The sequence below is a fragment of the Cervus elaphus genome, chromosome 14 (assembly GCF_910594005.1).
Source record: "Cervus elaphus chromosome 14, mCerEla1.1, whole genome shotgun sequence".
Lineage (NCBI taxonomy): Eukaryota > Metazoa > Chordata > Mammalia > Artiodactyla > Cervidae > Cervus > Cervus elaphus.
The window spans coordinates 5775560-5797092 of NC_057828.1; the positions used below are offsets into that span (position 1 = coordinate 5775560).

The 21533-nt window shown below is 56.7% G+C and overlaps 1 protein-coding gene and 1 long non-coding RNA gene across 21 annotated transcripts in view; one reads left to right on the top strand and one right to left on the bottom strand.

Annotated features, from left to right (window-relative positions):
• PLEKHA6 (pleckstrin homology domain containing A6) overlaps nucleotides 1-21533 on the bottom strand; it is a 133804-nt gene that overhangs the window by 14118 nt on the left and 98153 nt on the right. For 12 of the 20 annotated variants that reach the window (XM_043923251.1, XM_043923258.1, XM_043923260.1 and 9 more), the window contains 12 exons: nucleotides 20964-21064; nucleotides 16905-17110; nucleotides 15126-15617; nucleotides 13074-13590; nucleotides 12524-12610; nucleotides 7486-7566; nucleotides 6641-6709; nucleotides 5350-5430; nucleotides 4918-5067; nucleotides 4074-4169; nucleotides 2461-2572; nucleotides 1182-1321 (listed from right to left, as the gene is read on the bottom strand). In XM_043923251.1, the coding sequence (XP_043779186.1) occupies nucleotides 1182-1321; nucleotides 2461-2572; nucleotides 4074-4169; nucleotides 4918-5067; nucleotides 5350-5430; nucleotides 6641-6709; nucleotides 7486-7566; nucleotides 12524-12610; nucleotides 13074-13590; nucleotides 15126-15617; nucleotides 16905-17110; nucleotides 20964-21064 (2132 nt within the window). Of the gene's footprint in view, nucleotides 1-1181; nucleotides 1322-2460; nucleotides 2573-4073; nucleotides 4170-4917; nucleotides 5068-5349; nucleotides 5431-6640; nucleotides 6710-7485; nucleotides 7567-12523; nucleotides 12611-13073; nucleotides 13591-15125; nucleotides 15618-16904; nucleotides 17111-17551; nucleotides 17622-20963; nucleotides 21065-21533 lie in introns of those variants that run through there. The other 8 variants (XM_043923247.1, XM_043923252.1, XM_043923249.1 and 5 more) reach the window with 6 other exon arrangements.
• LOC122707608 lies at nucleotides 3803-8226 on the top strand. The gene is made up of 5 exons (XR_006344865.1): nucleotides 3803-3840; nucleotides 3964-4201; nucleotides 5553-5793; nucleotides 5908-6439; nucleotides 6662-8226. It is a non-coding gene; the product is annotated as an uncharacterized LOC122707608 (long non-coding RNA).

Below are 21533 nucleotides of genomic sequence, written 5' to 3' on the forward strand. Positions count from 1 at the left end.
GGACCCCCTCACTCCCACCCGAGCCAGGGCGGGCCGGGACCCCCTCACTCCCACCCGAGCCGGGGCGGGCCGGGACCCCTCACTCCCACCCGAGCCGGGGCGGGCCGGGACCCCTCACTCCCACCCGAGCCGGGGCGGGCCGGGGCCCCCTCACTCCCACCCGAGCCGGGGCGGGCCGGGACCCCTCACCCCCACTCGAGCCAGGGCGGGCTGGGACCCTCACCCCCGCCCAGCCGGGCAGCTGGACCCCTCACCCCCACCCGAGCCGGGGCGGGCCGGGACCCCTCACTCCCACCCGAGCCGGGGCGGGCCGGGGCCCCCTCACTCCCACCCGAGCCGGGGCGGGCCGGGACCCCTCACTCCCACCCGAGCCGGGGCGGGCCGGGACCCCTCATCCCCACCCGAGCCGGGGCGGGCCGGGCTGCCTCACCCCGACCCGAGCTGGGTGGACTCCACCTGCAGAGCGAGCCCTGCCTGCCCGTGAGGCCCTCCTGTACTGAGGCCCCAGCACGTTCTCCAGAGCTCTCTCCTCATCACTGCCCCCATCACTCTGGGAACACCCTCCCTTCTACCCCTGTTCTGCCATCTCTCCTAACTAATGCCTTCTGCCTGTTCCTCTACCTGCCCCAGTGCTTCATGGCCCAGTTTAGATTCCACCTTCTCTTTGGAACATTGGAGCTTCTGCAGTCTGAACCGTGTGGCTCAATATTGAGACATACCCCACCATGTTCCAGAGGAGGGTTGTTCACTGTGAACGGGGTAAAGCCACGCAGGCATCTCTCTGAGAGGGCCTCATACCATCCCTTGCCCAGTCTCAGAAAAGACTTGCTGATTTACTGACAGAAAATGCTCCCCACACTGACCCTCAGCTCTCCCGTCCCTGAAACAATCCCAAATTTAAATTTCTATTAATTGTTTGGTATCTCTGCTAACTATCATGGAGCTCTCAGGAAGACTGTCCTAAAAGGCAGCTAAAAATGACAGCTGGGGATAAGAACAGGTAAAGAAGAAATCTGGAGGGAAGTTCACAAACTGGGTGTGAGAATGACTATCTTAGAGAGCCGGAGCCCCAGAGAGGGGCCTATGGGGAAGAGATAAGCACAGAATTTGTACAGTTTCAAGCAAATGAGGACTGGGTCCTCCCTCCCCCACCTACCTTCTATCCCACAACCTCAGCTTACCTCACTGAAGCCAGGTTTGGTGGGGGACCCCTGAGAGCCAGACACCAGAGAGAAGGGGCTCAGCGGGCTGGTGAGGCTGGCGGAGCTCAGAGGGCTGGCGGGGCTGTTGGAGCTGTAGGTGCCCGAGGGGCCAAGTGCTCCTTGGGGAAACAGAAGAGGAGAGAGGTGAGGACAGGGGCAGGGGCGTGGCCTGGAGTGTGGCTGGGCTCTGTAGGTGGAGAAGGCAGGGGGTGGTTTAGGGCATCAGGGCCACCCGGCCTGCTGAAGGGACTGGGGCTGGGTCGCAGGCTGGCTGTCAAGCAGGCAAGAGGCAAGCTGGGCAGGAAAAGATAAGGGATGGAAATGACACCACTGCCTCCAAGAGTCACAGAAAGTCAGACCAAAGTCCCTGGGCTGAAGGAAGACACTAAGCTAGTGGTTTCAGATCGCCAGTTAGCCCGTGGCTCCAAAATCACTGCAGATGGTGATTGCACCCATGAAATTAAAAGACACTTACTCCTTGGAAGGAGGGTTATGGCCAACCTAGATAGCATATTGAAAAGCAGAGACATTACTTTGCCTCCAAAGGTCTTTCTAGTGAAGGCTATGGTTTTTCCAGTGGTCATGTATGGATGTGAGAGTTAGACTATAAAGAAAGCTGAGCGCCGAAGAATTGATGTTTTTGAACTGTGGAGTTGGAGAAGACTCTTGAGAGTCCCTTGGACTACAAGGAGATCCAGCCAGTCCGTCCTAAAGGAGATCAGTCCTGGGTGTTCATTGGAAAGACTGATGTTGAAGCTGAAACTCCAATACTTTGACCACCTGATGTGAAGAGATGACTCATTGGAAAAGACCCTGATGCTGGGAAAGATTGAGAGCGGGAGGAGAAGGAGACGATAGAGGATGAGATGGTTGGATGGCATCACTGACTCAATGGACATGAGTTTGGGTAAACTCTGGGAGTTGGTGATGGACAGGGAGGCCTGGCGTGCTGCAGTTCATGGGGTCACAAAGACTTGGACACAACTGAGCGACTGAACTGAACTGAGGGCCAGGAAAACACAGGTGCTCTTTGCCCTGTTCCAGGGAGGAATCGAGAGGATCAAGGCAACAGCCTCTTTGGTGTATCTGGTCTGTTCTGGTGGGGGGATGTTTCTGGAGCCCTGAGAAGGCCCGGGCTGGCTCTGAGCACAGTGTGAGGGCCTGGAGAGGTACGAGTTGGCAGCTGCGGGATGGAGACCAGAGACACGCTTTTTCCACTGAGGCCAGGAGCCAGGAGGCTGCTGGAGAGAGCGCCCACCTCTGTGCTTGGCTGTGTCTGTGCCCCGGGATGGGTTATTCTTCCTCAGCCCCTCCATTACATCCTGGATCCTCCAGATCTCCTTCTGGATTTGCCGGTTGAGCACCTCATTCTGAAACAGCCAGAGAGCAGGTCAAAGGAAGTCGCTACCAAGGAGTGTCCCGGCGGGAGCATTCCCACGCTCACGCGTGCACACACGCATATCCCTTCAGCACACGCTTCCTCACGGGCAGCCTCTGTCTCTTCAGCTTCCCAAACTGTGGGAGAAGAGGGCTCTGTCGTCACAGCAAAGAGCCCTCTTAAGTAAACGTGTGACTTCAGAACCAAGAGCAAGGACCTGTCCCTCTGGTCCCGCCCCCACCCAGGGGCGCTCAGGATGGTCTTGGAGTGACCACCCCTTTAGGTGGACCCTTGGTGGTGGCCTGTTTTCCCAGGGCAAGCGCTTCAGGTTTACTGTCTTGTTTCACAGCCAAATAGCCCTTCTGTAATGCCCGTACCCAACTTACGCCTAATTACCATGACTCAATTACAGCGTCCACTCTTTGAAAAACAATAGCTCCCTTTTATTTAGCATTCCTTGCACCCCCTACCCCCTACCAGGTGCTGCGCTGAGTGCTTTGCACACACAAACTTGCTGCGGCTGCCCAGCACCTCTCCGAGGCAAGGACAGCAGTTGTCCCCACTTCAGAGGTGGAGAGGCTCACACCCAAGACCATCCGCCAGTAAGCAGCGTGGCCACCATTTGAACCTGGGTCTACTTGTCTCAAGAGCTGGCGCCTTCACCACGATGCTCTCCTGTCTCCCAAAATGTGCATGTTGAACTGAGGCCTTGCCTCTGGCCCTCACCTCACCCACCTAAACAGCTGTAAGTCTGGGTGGTAAGCTTTGTTACCAGGAGGAAAAAGGGGGAAAGCAGAGCATTAACTGCCTCAGAGAGACAGGGCGTACAAAGCAAGCTAAAGAAGGAGTGGAGCCCGGGGAGAGAGGAGACAGAGGGAGGAAAAGAGAATGCTCCAAGAGCATCCAACCTCCTGCCTCCAAGCAGGCGCTCCTGACCCACCCCAGCAAGGAAGGCCACTTTCCCATCTAAAATCTCGCCATTGTTTACATCTGTATGTCTGTTAAAGTCTCCCACACTTCAACTTCTCTTTGTCCCCCATGATTTGACAGAACTAAAGAATGTTCCCACATTATCTTCACCCTGAAACTCAGACTCTGTTTTAAGAGGCCCTGAATTCCAATACTCTGGCCACCTGATGCGAAGAGCTGACTCATTTGAAAAGACCCTGATGCTGGGAAAGATTGAGGGCAGGAGGAGAAGGGGACGACAGAGGATGAGATGGTAGGATGGCATCACCGACTCAATGGACATGAGTTTAGGTAAGCTCCGGGAGTTGGTGATGGACAGGGAAGACTGGTGTGCTGTAGTCCATGCGGTCGGAAAGAGCAGGACATGACTGAGAGACTGAACTGAACTGAACTGAACCTTGCCTTTCATTCCAGGACCAACTCCCGGTTTTAAGTCTCTGAAATCTCTAAAGCATGAAAGGAAGATGCTGTGGTCTCTCTTGGACCAAAGGACAGGGGCCCCGCCGGCCCGGAAGCCCCTTCACCTGGAGGTCCAAGCTGAGCTGCTCCCAGAGCTCGTCGTGCAGGGCAGAGACCTCTGCCTCCAGGCTCTCATACTCCAGGGTGCTGTTCGCCAGGGCCTGCAGGGGGAGGGCTCACTGAGAAGCCGCAGGTGCCAAACCGCCCCTCCTCGTCCTGCCTCAGGGCCGGGGCACCTGGGGTCTGGCAGGTTGGGGAGGAGGACACGGAGGGATGGGAGGAGACACAGGGCTGAGACAGTGATGACAACCAAACCTGGGCCTTAGAGGAGGTGCAACCGCCCAGCCTGCCGCACGCCCAAATAGAGAGAAAACAGGATCCCCTCCAGACGGGCTGAAAGCAGCTGATCTCACTCCTACGCCCCTTGTGTTCTCCCCAGGTTGGGTGACAGAGACTAAAGGAGGGTGAGAGGTGTCCACTCTCTGGAGGCTAGACACCTTCCTCCCTTCGGGCTTCAGTTTTCCAGGGCTTTTGCTGCTGCTGTCTGCGTTGGAGGGCCCACCTGGTGCCTACTAGGAAGTAACCAGGGTGGCATGTTGCCAATGTCCTGGTTCTCCAGAGAGGGGAGAGAAGGGGTGTGCAGCAAAGCTGTTAAAGCAGCCGAGGAAGTAAGTGGCCCTCGACTTCACTTTGTCGTGAACAAATCCTGGCGCAGATGTGGGAAAGAAGCCAAGCTCCCTGGTGGAGACTTGATGGGATGAGGAGGCTTGCTGCCATTTTGCAAGGCAGCATTAAGGGCTTCGTTTACAGCCCTCCAGACGGCTTGCTCTTGCCCTCGGGGAGAGCGGGACTAGGGAAGCCCAGGCTGGGAGGGGTGGCTCTCCTGAGCGGGTAGGAGCACAGGGTTACCGTGGTTGCCTGAGACAGCTCCACCCGGATGTTGATGAGCTGGTTCTGCAGTGACTCCTTCTTGTGCAGCAGCTTCTCTGGGTAGGCGGGCTGGCTTCCAAACATCTCCAGTTCCTGGTGGGTCCCCATCAAGGCACTTTCCAGGCTCTCCTGAAGAAAGGCAGGGGAATGCTATGAGGAGCCCTGACAACTCCTCTCTGGGGCTCTCAGCAGCAAGGGCTGGAGCCACAGGGGTTCAGACAGGCAGCTTAGCGGAGGTTCCCTCACACTGGCCAAGGTCCCCAGGGGAGCTTCAGCAGGGCTGAGTAAGGGCAGGACAGAGGTTTGGGGAGGGACAAAGCTTCACCAGCCGAGTGAGGATGGAGGAGCCACCTGCCCCTTCTCGGGGCCGGCCCCCCGTGTGCCCACTCAGGACCACCCCACGGCTCTCACCTTCTCAGCTCGCAGCTGTTGCACCAGCCGCTCCTGCTCCCGCACCGCCTTGTTCTGCTCACACAACTTGCCCAGCAGCTTCTAGGGTGCCCAAGGAGGGAGGGAGGGAGAGGGAAGGAAGTCAAGGACACAGCCTGACGGGGGCCTGGGAACTGGGTGAGCAGGACCGGGCCTCTGGATACCACCTCCTTTCCCCTGCCAAGGAACCCTGGACCTTCACCTTCACCTTGGAGGCTCCTGGGAACAGGAAGTTGTCTTCACCCTGGGGGACTCCCCAGAGACCCATTGGGGGAGGAGATGGACTTATTCTCTGAGGAAGCGAGTCAGCTTGAGAGGGGAGCGGGCTGAGAGCTAAACGTCAAGTTCCTGCTCACCCCTCCTCTTGGGGGTCCCAGTTCACAAGAGGCTGAGGAGATAGCACGGCCTCGCCTCCCAGGCCTCCAGGTATGTATGGATTGGAGGGGTATGCCGGTTTCCAAACAAGTCTTAGCAAAACCAGTGAACAACATAAACTGGTCCTGAGTCCCACAGAACCCTGACCTCCCCTCCTCTTTCCAGAGTCTCAGGACGGCTGACGCTGGGGTCCCTCTGAGGTCTGGTCCTGGCCTGCACGGAGCCTGTGCCCTGCCTGCTGGGCAGATCCGCCACCCACGCAAGGCCAGTGGGAAGAGGCAGGAGAAGCCACACTTGTTTCCTGGGGAGATGTGTGCTTTCCCGTGTCTATACCTGTATTCACGCCACTCCTCAAACACCCCCTTGGCTCCTTTCTATGGACCAAGAATCTTGTCCAATCTATCTTGTCCCCTAGGTCCTTTACTTCAAGACTGGCTCATATGCCACCTCCTTGTGTCCCAGGCCCACCAGCTCGCATGGCACCCAGCCCTGCCCTCCTGCAGGCCCTGGGACAGGTCTGCTGAGACCCAGGCCTCCCGCTGCCCAGAAGCTTCCTGAGGAGGGTCGGGGCCGTGCTCTTCTTTCTAGGCACCCGGGGCTACTTCCTACCAAAGTCTGTGTGCCTGAAATAAGCACGGGCCACTGCTATAGACGAGGGCCTCGCACTCAGCGGAGAAACACGCAGCCATGAGGCCAGGTAGGGTGAGCGGTGAGGATGAGAAGGGGATGGGGAGGCTCAGGCAGAGCGTGCTGTCTCTGCAGGGAGACGGGACAGGGACCAGATGTGTGAGGGGCCACGGCGGATGAGAGGGGTGCAGGAAAAGCCCCCACGGGGAGAGTGGGAATGAGGGGCAGCGGCGGGGCCGGAGGGGCAGAGGAAGCAATCAGCTGCTCTTACATCTGTGCCTTGCTCGTTCAGCTTGTAGGTGTGGAGGCTGTCCTGGAACACTTCTGGGTACGGAGGGACCTGCAGGAACACGAGACTGGTTACCACAGCAGAGGGCAGGGCGTGCGGGCACAGGAGAGTGGACGGCCCCGCCCTGATCCTGCCACCGGCCACAGCCTTCCAGCTCAGGCAGCATCCACTCCAGAACCCGAGCTGAGTCGGCTCTCTGTCCACTGGAGAGCAGGGGGTGGCCTGGCCGAAGCCCGTCCCAGTGGTTCTGGGTCGGTTCTGGAGGGGCTCCGGCGCCGGGTAGCTCCCAAACAGCTCATGCGTAACAACCATGCGAACAACAGTTAAGTCTTGGCTGGTTTTGAGGATAAGATCTGGGAGAAGAAAATGAGCATCGGAAGCATCTGAAAACGACTGCCCTGGTAGATGACGTGCCAGTCCCAGGGACTGGGCCTAAACTGGAGGCATCTCTTGGTCCGGCAAAGGTGCCTCCCACTGGTGACACATGCAGCAGCCACAGCCATTCCGCACAACACTCACTAGAAGGCTCCACATCACACCCCCATGCTCTCCACCCCAGCGACTGGCAAGCAGATACCGAACGCAAGAAAGAAGTCCTGGACACTGGGATCCCTGGCACGGCACGAGATGTCAGGGCTGGCTATGCTGATGGTTTGGGGAATGAGCCTGGTTCACCCATGAACATGAAGAATGGAGGCGACCCCGGGAATGAAAGGAGGAAGGCCAGGCTGAGCCCAGGGCTAAGGCCTGGCAGAGGAGCGGGATCGACCATGCATGAGCGGCGGGAATGACGCTGACGGGAGCGTGCTGCCAGGCAGAGGCCTTACTTGCATGAAGAGCTGGGCGCTGGGGGAGGAGCTCTCCACCATGCGGTTCACCACACTGATCAGAGCCTCGCTCTCACTCATCTACGGCAGAGGGAGGAACGGGCGGCTCAGGTGCAGCCCTCGCGGGGTCTTCCCCACGCCCTCTGGGCTCCAGGAGCAGTGGAGGGCGGATCCTCCTGGGGCCTCCAGCACCCTCTCTGCTCTCGCCCGTCACTCACCCGCTGTGAACTCTGGTTCGGGACCTGCACTGAAGCTGCCCACGAGGAACGGCCATGGCAGGGAGGCGGGAGGTCGCCATGGCCTCGCCCGGGCCCAGGGACACCTCCCCGGGCACCTGAGCGTTGCAGGCCTCGCCCCCCGGCCCAGCCCTCGTTTCTCACTCTGGTTTGGTCAAGGACCACACAGGCAGTGAGAAAGGCCGAGCTCCCCAAACGAGAACTAAGGAAACCTTAAAGAAAGTGCAGCCTGCTCTGTGGATGGGTCAGGCACAGGCCTCTCTCCCCAAGCCCTGCCCACCTCTGCTCTAGAGTAGAGAGGATTATAAAATTCGGTTTCCAGAGCTGGGCTGATAGCATCCATGCTGACCTGGGATGATGCCAGGGAGCAAATAAGGAGGTCAAAGCAAGCAAGCCATGTCAGAGAGACGCCAGAGACTGGGACACCGCTCCCCAAGCATGTCATCTTTACACGTCAGAGATCTTCAGGAACATGGAGGGGGAAAGACTATGTGCCAAATGAAAGAAAGAGCGGGAGGAAGGGTGAGGGAGAATGTGAGGGTGGGAGGGAGGACTGGGCAAGCAAACCAACCAGGAAGGCTGTCACCCCCCGGCTCCAGGGTGGCAGCGTCAAGTGTAAACACAGGAGGGAGTGTCTGGGGGAGAAGGTGGCAGAACACAGCGGGGTTGTGCAGAAAAAGCTTCTTGGGGAGGGGAAGTGAGTAAGGGAAGAGGCAGAGCCACCTTAGGGCAGATCTTCTGGGGTCACAATTCAGGGGACCCCCACATTTTTTACCCTTGTCTTCCCAGTCTATGCTGGACCCACACATATTTCCCTCCGAGCTGGTTTAGGCGGTCACCCAAAGGCAACCTTGCTTCTGCACTCTGCAGGCAGGGCAAGGGACACCCTTCCAACTCCATCCACAGGCTCTAGAGTGTGTTAAAGCGCTTTCCTAGGATCTGATTCTTCTACTTTTTTTAGCCCACTTCAGAGTTTTTTTTCTGTGATATAAAGTGTGATTTAAAAGGCTTCTAAAAGAACAACTATAATATGAGGTTGAGTGTTTGTTAAATGGTTAAAAGTCAACAGGACATCAACCACATTTTCGGTAGGGCCTAAGCTCAATTCCTGTCTTCTTAGAGCCTGTGCACATGTGTGAGCATGTGTGTTGTGTGTGTGAATACAGTTGTTTGTTGTGTTTAGGGTGTGCCCGTGTGGTATACGTGTGACTGTATGTGGCGTCTGTATGTTTATGCTTGCTGCCTGTGTGTGTCCCATGTGTCGAGCACACGCAGATGCATACAGAACAAGGCATATCCACCAGCACATCAGGCTCTGATGTGGCAGAGGGGGCAGGGGAGGCCCAGGCTCTTCCTGGCCACCCAGCGGTCTCACTCCTTCCCCAACCAGGGATCCAAAACAATCAAGGAAGCAGCAGGAGTCTCACCCTGACCCACCCCGCCCGTTCTGTGACTTCTGGGCTTGTTCAGCCGTGTGGACCTTGCCTCTTCTTGTGTGCCACCTTCTGTCTCTCCAAAACATTACAGAAATTTGGTGAGAAAACACCTAACCCAGTAACTTATATTAATACACAGCGCTGGGGTCAAGGGTGGCCAATTTAATATTTTTCACTTTTGGAAGAAAACGAAAAACTGATCATCTTAGCAATCACTACCTGCATCAGTGTCTGCCAGAGGGCTCTCATACACCTCACCTGGCTCTCCCAATAACTCTGAGGTAGAAAGGGCAGGTCCTACAAAGTCCATCTCATGACTTAAAAACAAAGACCCAGAGACACAAGTGACATTTCCAAGGTTTAAAGAAAATCCTTGTAAATGGCACAGTTGGAACCAGAGTCCAGGGTCTGACTATATTCTGGACTCTTCTCATCATACAAAACTATCTTTTAAGAATATCATCCTTTATCTTGGAAGAGTTCCTCTGAAACATCACTCCTGAAGCCCCCAGCCTTCTGTGAGGGCGGAGACCCCCGGAAAGGGTCCTGACACCTGCGCTGAATGGCACAGCCCACCGTGTGGATGGGCTGCAGGGAGGAGGCCCAACCTGGAGCCCTGCCACTCGCCACCCCACACCCCTGCAGACCCTGCTTCCTGCCAGTGCTCCCCAGCCCTGAGCTCGGGCGGGCATCCTGAGACTAACCCGCACACCGCCTAGAATGCTCACAGTGCCAACACCACGAGCTCCTTCTGGGACTAAAACGCCACGCTCTCGGGGACCAGGAGCCGCTGCTGCTGATTAAGGTGTGTGTATCATGTTTCCCAGCGCCCAAGGTCTCCCAGGAGGCCGGGCTCACTGAGGCACCACGCCCCAGGAGATGAAAGTCACATGGCTTGTGACTAGAACCACCAGCAGTTACAGCCCTGTCCTCTGAAACCATGTCTGTGGTCCTCTCCACCACATTAAGAGCACAAAATCAGCCTGATGAGGTCTGACCCCAGCTTCTTATGTTAGATGTTTCCTCAGCTGTGAACTGAGTCAAAAGCTCGGAGTCATATCCGACCTCTGTTGTTCATTGGCCGTGTGTCCTTGGTGGGTTATTTGATCTCTTTGGACTTTAGTTTCCCCATTATTGTTGTTTAGTTGCCAAGTTGTGTCCAACTCTTTTGTGACCCCATGGACTGCAGCCCACCAAGCTCCTCTGTCCATGGGATTTCCCAGGCAGGAAGACTGGAGTGGGTTGCCCCTTCCTTCTCCAGGAGGCCCTCCTGACTCAGGGATCAAACCTGCATCTCCTGCATTGGCAGGTGGATTCTTTACCACTGGGCCAGCAGGGAAGCCCTTAGTTTCATCGTATCCTGTACAAAATGGGGATGATCACAACACCCACCTTGCAGGGTTGTTATAAAGATTAAATGAGTTAGGATCTGTAAAGTCTTAAAACAGTATGGGGCGCAGAGGAAGCATCCAGTTATGGCAAGTCTGCCATTATTACTATTGCTGTCATTAATCTTCCCACCACCGTAGGCTACCTCCACCCGGACCTGGTGCACATTCAGGTCCCCCATGATTTGGGGGTTCAGATCTGAACATGAGTACGTCCTCATATAAATGCCCAGCATACTGACCCCTAATCTATCCAACCCCAGTATCACAGCCTGATTAGCCTCAAAAGGCATGGCAGCCAAAGGCAGGAACCCAGGTAGTGGATTCCTTCCATCACACGGGGACACTCAACTGCCTCTTCAGGATGCTCATCTGTGACACTGGGTTGGTAATATTCCCTGTCTACAGCACTGAATTCTCCGGAAAACATAAGCTGTGTATACAAAAGAACTTTGCAGAGGAGCTAACAAATATGCTGAATTAACATAAACTAAAAAATCATGAGAGGGCAGGTCTGTGGTCCTTCGTTTACAAATTATGGAATTTAACCACAATCTGGAATTGTGGAATAGGATCGGCTAATTTCCCAGGTTCAAGCTGAACTAAATCCTTAGTTTTAGAATTTAGTTTAGCTTTAGCTAAAACTCCTGTTTCAGAGCTCCTCCCTATCTCTGCAACTCTCTCCAGCAAAAATGCAAATTGTTGCCTGCTCCCTGGGGGCATTTCCATCTGGGCCGAACAAATAGATGGTGACATTAATTATTCATGTGGTCATTGACTATTCTCCTTTCCCCAGGAAACTCCCAGCTGTCCTAAGGGCTTTGCATAGTAGGGGTGTGAAGCTGCAAACTAAAATATAAGCCACTTTGTTGTGTCCTGGTTGTGCCAACAAAGGTTGTCAGATGAATGGAGGATGAGAAGGCGAGGAGAAGCAGGCAGACGTGATGGGAGGGCAGGGGGTGGCGAGGGGCACCAGCTCTGCCTACCTGCTGATCCAAATACTCTAGGTTTCTTTGCAACTGAAGGTCTAAAAGTTCATCCTACCCGGAGCCCGAGGCCCAACAGCAACACAAACAAACAGGAACACAACAAAAGAAGACAATAAAAAGGAAGCAAAGCAGTTAAGAGTTAGCTGGGCAGTGACAGAGAGAGGCTTGCCTGGCCCTGAGGGGTCTAGGGAAGGGAGAGGGGCAGAGGAGGGGCACATTCCCTCGCCTGGGAGAGGGAGGCACCGAGAAGCTACCCAGGTGGCACTTCCCATCAGCTCTGCGTTTTCTGGGGACATCCATTGTTTCTGGGTGGGTGCGTTTGCTCTGTGTCGAGACTACAGGCTTTGGACACGGGCAGAGGAGACTTGTCGAGGGGGGTCAGTCACAGGCCCTTGGGGACAAGGACTCTGCCTGTTGCTTCCAGAGGCTCTCCCAGCTCTCCAAGTGGAACATCTGTATCGAGTTCTCTAGGGAAGACGAAATTCTCAGGAGAACAAATTCCCGGAAGAGACACGAGTGGGAAGGTGAGAGAAGGTACGAGAAGACACAATATGGACTCTTCCTCAATCCTACCTCTCGTCTCTTTCCCCCGAAGTAACATTCCAGACGAGGGCAAGCTCGAAGCAAGTATACTTAGGGGGAAGAAACCTAGAAGCTCACGCCTGTTTGGGGAGTACGAGCTTAGCTTTTCTTCCCAGCCCGCAGCCTCAGCCAGGCCCCTCTGCATACTGGACAGGGGCTGTCCTGAGATGCAGAGGACGGGGACATCTCACACTTCCAGGGTCTGTCCCTGCTCCTCTGCCCTGTGTCACCACGGAGAAGGGTAATTAGCACCACACTCTGTATTGATGTTAGAGTCCAGGCTGGAGGGAGGAGGTATCCAGAGGCTGCCCAAGACCACACACGGTCCAGGCACTGGGCACAGAGCAACCGTCCTCCCCTGGGAGGAGAGGGCCTGAGGGGAAGCGGAGTGGGAGGAGAGGACGTACCATCTTATCGTGGACCGTGGGGGATGGTGGGTAGTTGTAGGGGAACAGTCCTGCAGGGACTGGCCGCCTGTCTCCCAGGTAATCATACTGGAAGAGAAAGGGGATTGGAGAGGTGAGGCTTCAGCTGGGACATAAGCTTCCCCACCAACTGAAGCTCAAGGTCGGGGATGCTATATCCTGTCCTGGAGCAGATTTCAAACGAAAATGGACAGCATTGATCCACTGCAATATGCTTGCAATGATCTGTCCAGGTCCTCAAGGTCTGAAAAAAACAGAACGTCTGTGTCCTCTTATATAGCATTAGAGCTCCTGGCACAGCCTGGGGAGGGGCACAGAGCTCAGAGTTCCTACCCAGAGGCAAGGCGACTCCTCCAAGGAGAACTGCAGGGCCAGGGGCCTCTGCCCCAGGAGGCATCTTTGGTCCTGCAGAACCAGCCGAGGGACCCAAAGTCCCCAGATGCCCTCGCCTCTCCATGTCTTCTTGACAGATGGCCTCAGGCTTCCGGAGGACCTCAGGGGCTGAGGAAGGTAGCGAAGGCGGGGGGCTCACCTTGGGGGAGCTGATGGATCGTCTCATCACGTAGGCGGCAGGGTCAGTGTAGATGTCCTCACTGCGAGGCGGCAGCCGCTCAAAATGGGCCCTGGGCGAGCGGGCGGGGGAGTACACGCGGCCGCGGCCATAGGAGCCCTGGCCGGGCGAGCGGGGCACCGAGTGGGAGCGGGGCTGCAGGGATAGGCGGCGCAGGGAGCCGGAGGCGGCCTCCAGCTCGTCGTAGTAGACGGGCTGCCGGGAGGGGCTGGGGATCCAGACGGTGCCATCCGGCCGCCCATAGCCAGCAGGCTCCTTCCACTCGCGCAGCTGGAAGGCAGGGCCGCCTCCATTCCGGAAGGAGTGCCGCTTGTCCTCCAGGGCCCAGGGCGGGCTGATCCGATCATAGGCTGGCATCGAGCAGATGCTGTCTGGCCGCACCCCTGGGGGGTAGTACTGGTAATCGTCAGGGTACTGGGAGGAGTAGGGGCTGTAATACTCAGGGACCCTACGGGACACAGGGTAGAACCTAGAAGGACTGAGAGACAGAGAGGACTCTGTAAGGAAGCCAGACAAGACGGGCATGTTCCCGGTCACCTGCCCGTGCCCCAGCTGCCCCTCCCTGTGCTCCGGCCTAGGGTGGGTTCTGACTAGGTGGATGTGCCCTAGGCTGGCCTTGCGTGCACACAGGGGCGTCCACTGCCCGCGCACCGAGGCTTGTTTCCAGAGGTGCAAGAAGGACCAGTCCTCAAACTCCCTCCCTCAACCAGCTCCCTGAGGCCAGAAACTCCACTGATCAGAGCTTCCATCCTTGTCTCTTTAAAATGAAGTACCCCAGAGAGAAACTTTAAGCCCTTCAGCCATCTCCATCTCAGCATGAACCAATTTCTCAGATCCTTCCCAGGGAGGCTAACAGCAGAAAGAAGTGGAGTGTACCAGGCCCCTGGAGGTGGGCAACAGAGGACAGGCAAGGGGGCGCCTTCCCTGATCTCAGGGTCCTGTCAAGGGCTCAACCAGTTGGTTCCTGGGACTCAACCCAAGTGAGGTGCTCTCTCCAGGGCAGGGCAGATCACCATGCAGCCCCTGGAGCTGCCCAGAGCCCCAGGGAAGGAGCAGTAACCCCACCTGCCTGATGAACATAGTCAGGTCCAATAAAGGTCTTCAAATATCAAATATCCAATAAATGTCTTCTATCCAAAAGACATTTAAAGGTATCCAAAAGAAAAATAAATGCCTTCTATCCAATATGTCAAATATCCAAAAAATTCAAATATCCAATAAATGTCTTTAAATGAAAGCCAGTCACTATTGTCTAGTAATAGATAGTAAACTTGACAGTAAATAGATAGTAATAGACTAACGTGTCTAGAAGGCAGAACTAGGGCCAATGAGCAGCAACATCTTTCTTTTTCAAAAAGTGAGCTTATAAATAATGGCTTTCAAACAATTAGAGCCCTTCAAACACAAAGCAAGTGGCCTTGGCAGTTAGTGAGTCTTGCATTGATAGAAACACTGGATGTCGTACAGGGTGGGAAGCAGGGATGGACGCCTAGCTGGAACAGCTTTAAAGGCCCCTTGCTGTGACTGCCTACAGATTTCAGTCCACCCAGTGTCCTGTGGGGCTTCCCTGGAAGCTCAGATGGTAAAGAGTCTGCCTGCGATGCGGGAGAACTGGGTTCAACCCCTGGGTCAGGAAGATCCCCTGGAGAAGGGAATGGCAACCCACCCCTGTACTCTTGCCTGGAAACCCCCACGGACAGAGGAGCCTGGTGGGCTCCAGTCCATGGGGTCGCAAAGTGGGGACATGACTGAGGGACTTCACTTTCCTTTCCTTTCTTCACTGTCCTGAGACAGGCACTGAAGGAGGCAGGCAGAGGGCAAGCCTCAGGGGTAGGGGGCAAATTCTACCTGTGGAACCGTGCAGCAGGGAGGACTTGGGCAAGGGGGGAAGGGGGTTTTCTTGGCTTCCCCATCCAGCCTGGCTTCTGGAAGGTTTCCAGCGGAGGCTGCCTGCATGTCACGCCCCAGCCCCAGCCGGAACAGCACCCCCACCCTACCCGCCCCAGGCCGCACCTCCGAAGGTCTTCAGGAGGGGGTATCCCTCGGCGCAGGTTCACCCACTGCTGAAGCTGGTTCATGGAGCTCTTGCGCTGGGCGATTTTGTCGGGGTTGGCGCGTGGCGGGAAGCTCCGCCGGTGACCCCCGCTCTCGGAGTCCTGAGGTGGGAAGGCCGTACTCCCCGGCCGGCTGGGGGAGCTATACTGCCAGCCATTGGGCTGGGCGGGCCGCTCCCCACCTCCCGGGACCCTCGGGCCTTCTGGGAAAGGGCTGCCTGGCTCTGAGGCGGGTTCCGGTCCAGCGTGGACACCGTTGGCTTTCGCCAGCGGCTCGCTCTTGGTGTCTGGCCTGTCTGGCCTCTCAGGCCTCCGCTCCACCTTCTCACAGCCTCGGCCATCACCCTCGCCGCGAGTCTTGGCCTCCGGTTCAGGCTTGGGAATGCTGTTGTGGGGGAGCTGATGATGGTGTTTGCCGGGTGGGATGTTCTCAGAGTCTGGCTTCTCATGGCTGTGGGACGCCAAGGGCGGTGTTGTAGGTGACCCCAGCCCGGCGTGGAGTTCGGGTGGGGGAAAGTGAGAAGGAGAAAAGGAATGGAAAGGATGGGCAAGAAAGCAGCAATGGAAACAGGAGTCAATGCATTCCATTCTGCTTCCTAAATCCCACCTACCACTTTCTTTCCCTGCTCCAGCCCGGGCAATTGTAAAGCATGATCCAAGGTCACCTGTGCGTGTCTCCTTGTCTTGCCCAAGGGCCACCCTCCACTCCTTTCTGCCAACCCGCCTGGAGTCAGCCTTCAAGCGATAGCCAAGACCAACCCCGCCTAGACTAGGTCTCGTCTGGGACCCCACCGCCTCACTTGGTGGCAACTGTACGCTACACAGAATAGAAGCTGCTGATGTCCCAGCTACAGAGGCTTGTGACAGGCAAGCCTTCTCTCCTAGAGAAAGTTATTTAATGTCCATGAGTCTTGGGCTCCTCGCTGGCAGGGTGGGTAAGGACTGTGTGAGGTCAAACGTGGCAGGCACACCAGGGCCCAGAGTGGCTGCCTCAGACTTCACAGGCATAGGAACAGGCTAGTTCCCCTTTCCCAAGCAAGCTTCTTACAGGACTTTCCATGAGAATATAAGCTTCATGCGGTTTGAGCTTGTCAGACTTTTCCTACCTTGTTTTCCTAGCAGCCTGTATACATTTGTATTTACAGTAAACATTTGTGAAGGAAGTTCACTCCTTGTGTAGGCAAGGACGTAAAACCTCTTTCTGCTGGGTCCCTATTAAAATCTAACTTCAGGTTCAAGCAGAGCCAGGGGCTGAGACTCCGGTAAGGATGGGATAAAGTGACTCGCATACTGAGCGCTTGCTGCACTCACCGTATTATCCTCACAATTCAGAGGCAGGATTATAAAGGCTGTCTCTTAGGGTCAGAGGCTAAGTAACTTACACTCAGGTCACACAGCAGGCAAGTAGCCGAGCTGGGCTTCAAACCCGAGTCCCACAAAGGTGGTATGCTGAACAAAACAAGCCAATGACCCTATCCGGCTCCTGGCCAGGCCCTGATGGAACTGGCTTTTCTCTTGGCTTCCACTGGCTCAGAGAGAAGAGGGGGAGATGCCCCAGGGAAAAGCGACTACAGCTCTGAAGCCACTTAGTCAGGCACGCTCCTGGGACGCAAGAAGCTTGCTCGCCTTTTCTCGGGGCTCAAGCCCATGTGCTGGGCTCAGCAATGGTATGGGGGGCCTCTTCACCCACTCTCTCTCTGATGGCACCGCCCACACCCTGCTCTGGCCCCGCACTCACTTGTGACGCGAAGCCTGGGGCGGCGCGGACTTCTGGGCGGGGGGGATCTGTACCCGGGCGGCCTCCCCCATGGCCTGGATCCAGGCCTCCTGCTCCTCGGGGCTCTCGGCGCTGAAGAAGTAGGTGCGGACCCCAGCGTGCTCAGCCTGTGGGGAGAGGCAGTGCGTGGAACTGGCCCCAGCCTCATCCACCCAGCACACAGTCACCTGTGGGGAGAAGACACCCAGCCCGCAGGAGAGGTGGTCAGGCCGATCACCCCCCTGACCGGCAGCTCTTGGCTCCATCTGGAGCTCAGGGCAAGCTGAAGAGGCAGGCCACAGCTGTCCCAAGGGCTCCAGCTGGCCTCCGCGTGCCTGCCTGTGACGAGCCCTTGGGACACCAATAGGCAGCCCGGTAAGAGCCAGGCAGGCTTACCTGCCCTATCTGAGGTGGTTACAAGCAGACGGGACAGTTACCTCACCCGCTTCTCCCATCAAATTCTATCTCTGATGTGAAGGTCAGTCACCCCCAAGCCTGGGAGAGACGCCTCCCACCCCCAAGCACGGCCCATCCCGGCCCCAGCTCAGCCTCCGGGAAGCTGGCACCCTCCTCTGCAGAGGAACAGCATGGGCACAGGGGGGCATGCAGAGACAGTCAGAGCACGCTACCTAGTTGGCGGCCGCAAGCAGGTGTGGCAGGCAGACACCCCGAAGAGAGCTCCTGTCCAGAGGAGGGGTCCTCACGTGGCCAGAAGGAGGAGAAGCAGAGAACAGGTCAATCGAACACCAGAGGCAGAGATAGGAGACGGCGTGGCAGGAATGTTGAGGAGCGGGGGGACGTGGGGAGCAACTCGGGCTAGCCCTCCTATTCAGAGGCACCACCAGGACCACAGCACCCAGCAAGGCCCAGTCCACCACCGGGAGCTCGTACCCGGAGAACCTCGGCCGGTGGAGGGGAGAAGGCAGGGTGGCCCCGGGCTAATCCTAGCTCTGTTCCTGACCAGCTCGGCAACTGCAAACACCTTGCCATGTGGCTCTGGCCTTAACTGACGCACCTGTTCCATGGGTACGTCCATGAGGAGAAGATGCTCCAGAGCTCGATTCTGAGAGCTGAGAACACTCCCCAGGTGAGAGCCACCATCTCTCAGAAAAAGCAGCTGGCTCTGTGCATCCCACTCATCACGAGAGATCCCAGAGTGATTAAGGGTCTCAGATGTGAACTGCTCATTGGCCTCTGACCTCTTGGGGGCAAATCCTGGGTCTCCGGGGTTTGGGAGCAGAGAAGGCAGGGCTGTTCTGGCAAGCCCCAGGGCTCTTCTAAACAGCAACACGGGGCCCACACCCTCCAGGAGCTCCCCCAGCCAGGCTCCACTCGCCCTCGGCAGCTTCCCCGGGACAGGGTTTCCTTCCTAGGAGCCGCTGCCCAGTGAGGGAGCGTCCTGCTTCTCTCAGCACAGAGAGGGGGCTCCTTCCTCCAGATCCTGCCAGTCCCCACCGTCCCGCGGGGCTGCCCAGCAGGCAGGAAGAGGCAGGGGGTGCTGACGAAAGCCAGTGAGGCTGTGAGGAGGTATCCGGGGGTTGAAACTACAGCAGGGCCCCAAGTAAGGCCCCTGGGGTGGAAGACACACAGATCCCGTAGAGAAGAAAGACACAGGGGACAAGGGCGAGTGCCCTGGGCTGGTGGGAGCGGCAGCAACCAATTCACCCGTTGAGCATCCAGCGAGCGCCCTGTGTGTGCAGAGCTCTGCCCTGGGCGCCAGTCACAGGGAGGGCAAAGACGCGCTCTGCACTTGAAGAGCCGGCAGTCAGGCTGGAGGACAAAATACGACCGTGGGGAAGCAAGCAGAGTGAAGGCGGAGGAGCAACAGCCTGTGACGGGGAAGCAGAGGGCCTGGGGAAAGACGGGGCAACTGACGCGGAGCCGCAGCAGCCTGGAAACACGAGAGGGGGCCAGAGAGGAAGGGGCAATGCCGGTGGGGAGCCCACCAAGCCCCCATGGGCACTCAGGCGAGGGCAAGGCATTTGGCCGCAGGACGGGCGGGACGGTCCCTCACTCCTGGCCATCTGAGGGTGTCGCTTGCGGGTCTCGTCGCCCCTACCTTCCCTGGGGAGGTCACTGAATGACCACAACCAGGACCTTCTGTGGGCCTCCGAGCACGGGTTTAAAGAGGCAGCGCGCTCCTCGAGGAAAGGAGGAGAGGGCTGACGGACACGGAGGTACGGGTTTGCGGAACAGGTGTGGCAGTCACTACGGACGTTTCTCTAAGGCGACCGCCAGCAGGGCTCCGGGCTGCAGCGTGTCTGTGTGCACAGGTCTGCAGGGGAGGGTGAGACGGCTGTCTGACTGTGTGGGTGTGTGTACCACGCGTCTGTGTCTTATTGTTGGTTAAACAGCCTGTTCCCATTTCCCCAGCTAAACTCTGGTGCCCTGGAGCCAGACTCTTATTGATTATCCATTCTGCAGATAGGACCCTTGGAGACTGGAAATTAATTATGTGCCTAAGCAGTCCGTCCTTATTCCCTGGAGTGGCACCTGTGTATCTGCCCACCTCTCTGGGGCCAGGTGACCAGAGTCTCTGGGGCCCCAGGAACTCGGACCCTGCCCTCGAGGAACCTGTGGATTTTCAGGGTCTTGGACAGTATTTCTCAACTGGGGGAGAGAGGGCTTTGTATGAAGAAAATGCATGGTCGATATCATAATTTTATATTTGGAAAATGAAAAAGAACCTATAACCTTTGCATCATAAAGTCCAAAAAAGGCATGGAATTTTTTTTTATCATTTCAAACAGGCCATGAATTTTTAAATGTGGAAAAACACTGGCCCAGGAAGAGACAGCTGCAGGACTGTCTTTGACGAGAGGATCCCCTGTGGGTTCCAAGCAGCGACACTTGCTGCTCAGAGCAGGCAGGTGGGGCCCGTCTCCCTGGGCCCTCACTCCTCAAATTGTGTCTCCATGAGGTTAGCGGCTTTTAATTACTGTGTCCATTATATGCTTGTACCCAGTTAGTTGCTCAGTTGTATCTGACTCTTTGAGACTCCATGGACTGTAACCCACCAGGCTCCTGTCCATGGGATTATCCAGGTAAGAATACTGGAGTGAGTTGCCATTCTCTTCTCCAGGGCATCTCCCTGATCCAGAGATTGAACCTAGATCTCCCGCATTGCAGGCAGATTCTTTAGCTTCGGAGCCACCATGAAACTAAATTCCTAAATTTTCTCCAAAGGTTTTTTTTTTTCAGGTAGAAGTGAAGTTGCTCAGTCGTGTCCGACTCTTTGCGACCCCGTGGATTGTAGCCTACCAGGCTACTCCATCCATGGGATTCTCCAGGCAAGAGTACTGGAGTGGGTTGCCATTTCCTTCTCCAGGGGATCTTCCCGACCCAGGGATCGAACCCGGGTCTCCCGCATTGGAGGCAGACACTTTAACCTCTGAGCCACCAGGGAAGCCCCAGTAGAGCACATTGTTTATGGAATCTAAAACACACAGGCCTACAAAAGTCATTTTCAAGGTTACAAATATAGCAGAGTGCTGGGCCATGACAGGGCTGGAAAGGGACAGGGCGCGGGCAGCAGGGCTGAAGGGCAAAGGGAAAAAGGGAAGTGAGGACAAGTGACAAATCGAGGGCCTTACACGGGCCATGGGAGCGTGCTGGGTGCTAAACAGGAGCGAACAGCTGACATCTGAGACCCTTTAACTAAGCTAGCCTGGGGGCCTAGTTCCCTGGGCTAAAGGTGGGGAGGAAGACTTTCCAGAACGGATCTTAAAAACCCATGGGCCCACAGCTTCCGCCTCTGTGGGTAAGGATTTCCTCAGTGCCAGGATGCTGGGCAAAGGGTCCGTGCACTCAGCACATAACAAAATCTCCCCCAGGAAAGACTGTGGCATCACCAAAGCTCATCTCTACAGGCCCACTCTGGGCTCGAAGACAAGGGGCCAGGCTTGGGTGAGCCTTGCAACAGCCTGGACTGAGTCCTGGGGCCACTGCCTGCTCCCCCCAGTACCACCACCTGCAAGTCCCGTGTGCTGGGGGAGAAGTGCCTCCAGCCCCACCCGGCCTGGGAGAGGAAGGCCCACTGACCTTAAAGGTGTGCTTCCGGCTGATGTTGTCCGAGGGCTGCACCGCGGCCACCCGGAAGCTCAGGAGGGGCACGCTGCCCAGGACGCTCTCCTCCTTCTCGTCTGCCGAGGAAACGAGTACTGAGCCGCGTGCGTGCCCGCAGGGCGGGCGGGGAGCGCAGCGCCTCAGCCTTTCAGTGATAAACACGAGCGAACCCCTGCTCCCCACCGCCTGTCTGTCAGGTACTGGGGCCTTCTCACAGCCACAGGAGAGACGCACCCCCTGGAGCCGGGGCGCTGGGGAGCGTGGCGGCCCTGCAGACACTGTTAGACTCGGGGAGCTCACATTCCTAGGAGCCACAGACAAGCACGTAAGAGCCGACATTTGGGAGTACTTGCAGTGTTCAAGTTAAAGCCTTAGACTTAACTCGCCCAACAATTCTACGAACGGTGCTGCATGACCTCCATTTTTATGTAGACAAGCAGGCTGAGGCACAGGAAGGTTACGTAATTTGTCCAAGGTTATTTGAGTACAAAGTGGTAGACTGGTCCTTAGCCCAAGAAGTCTGACTGTCAAGCTAGCATTCTTAAC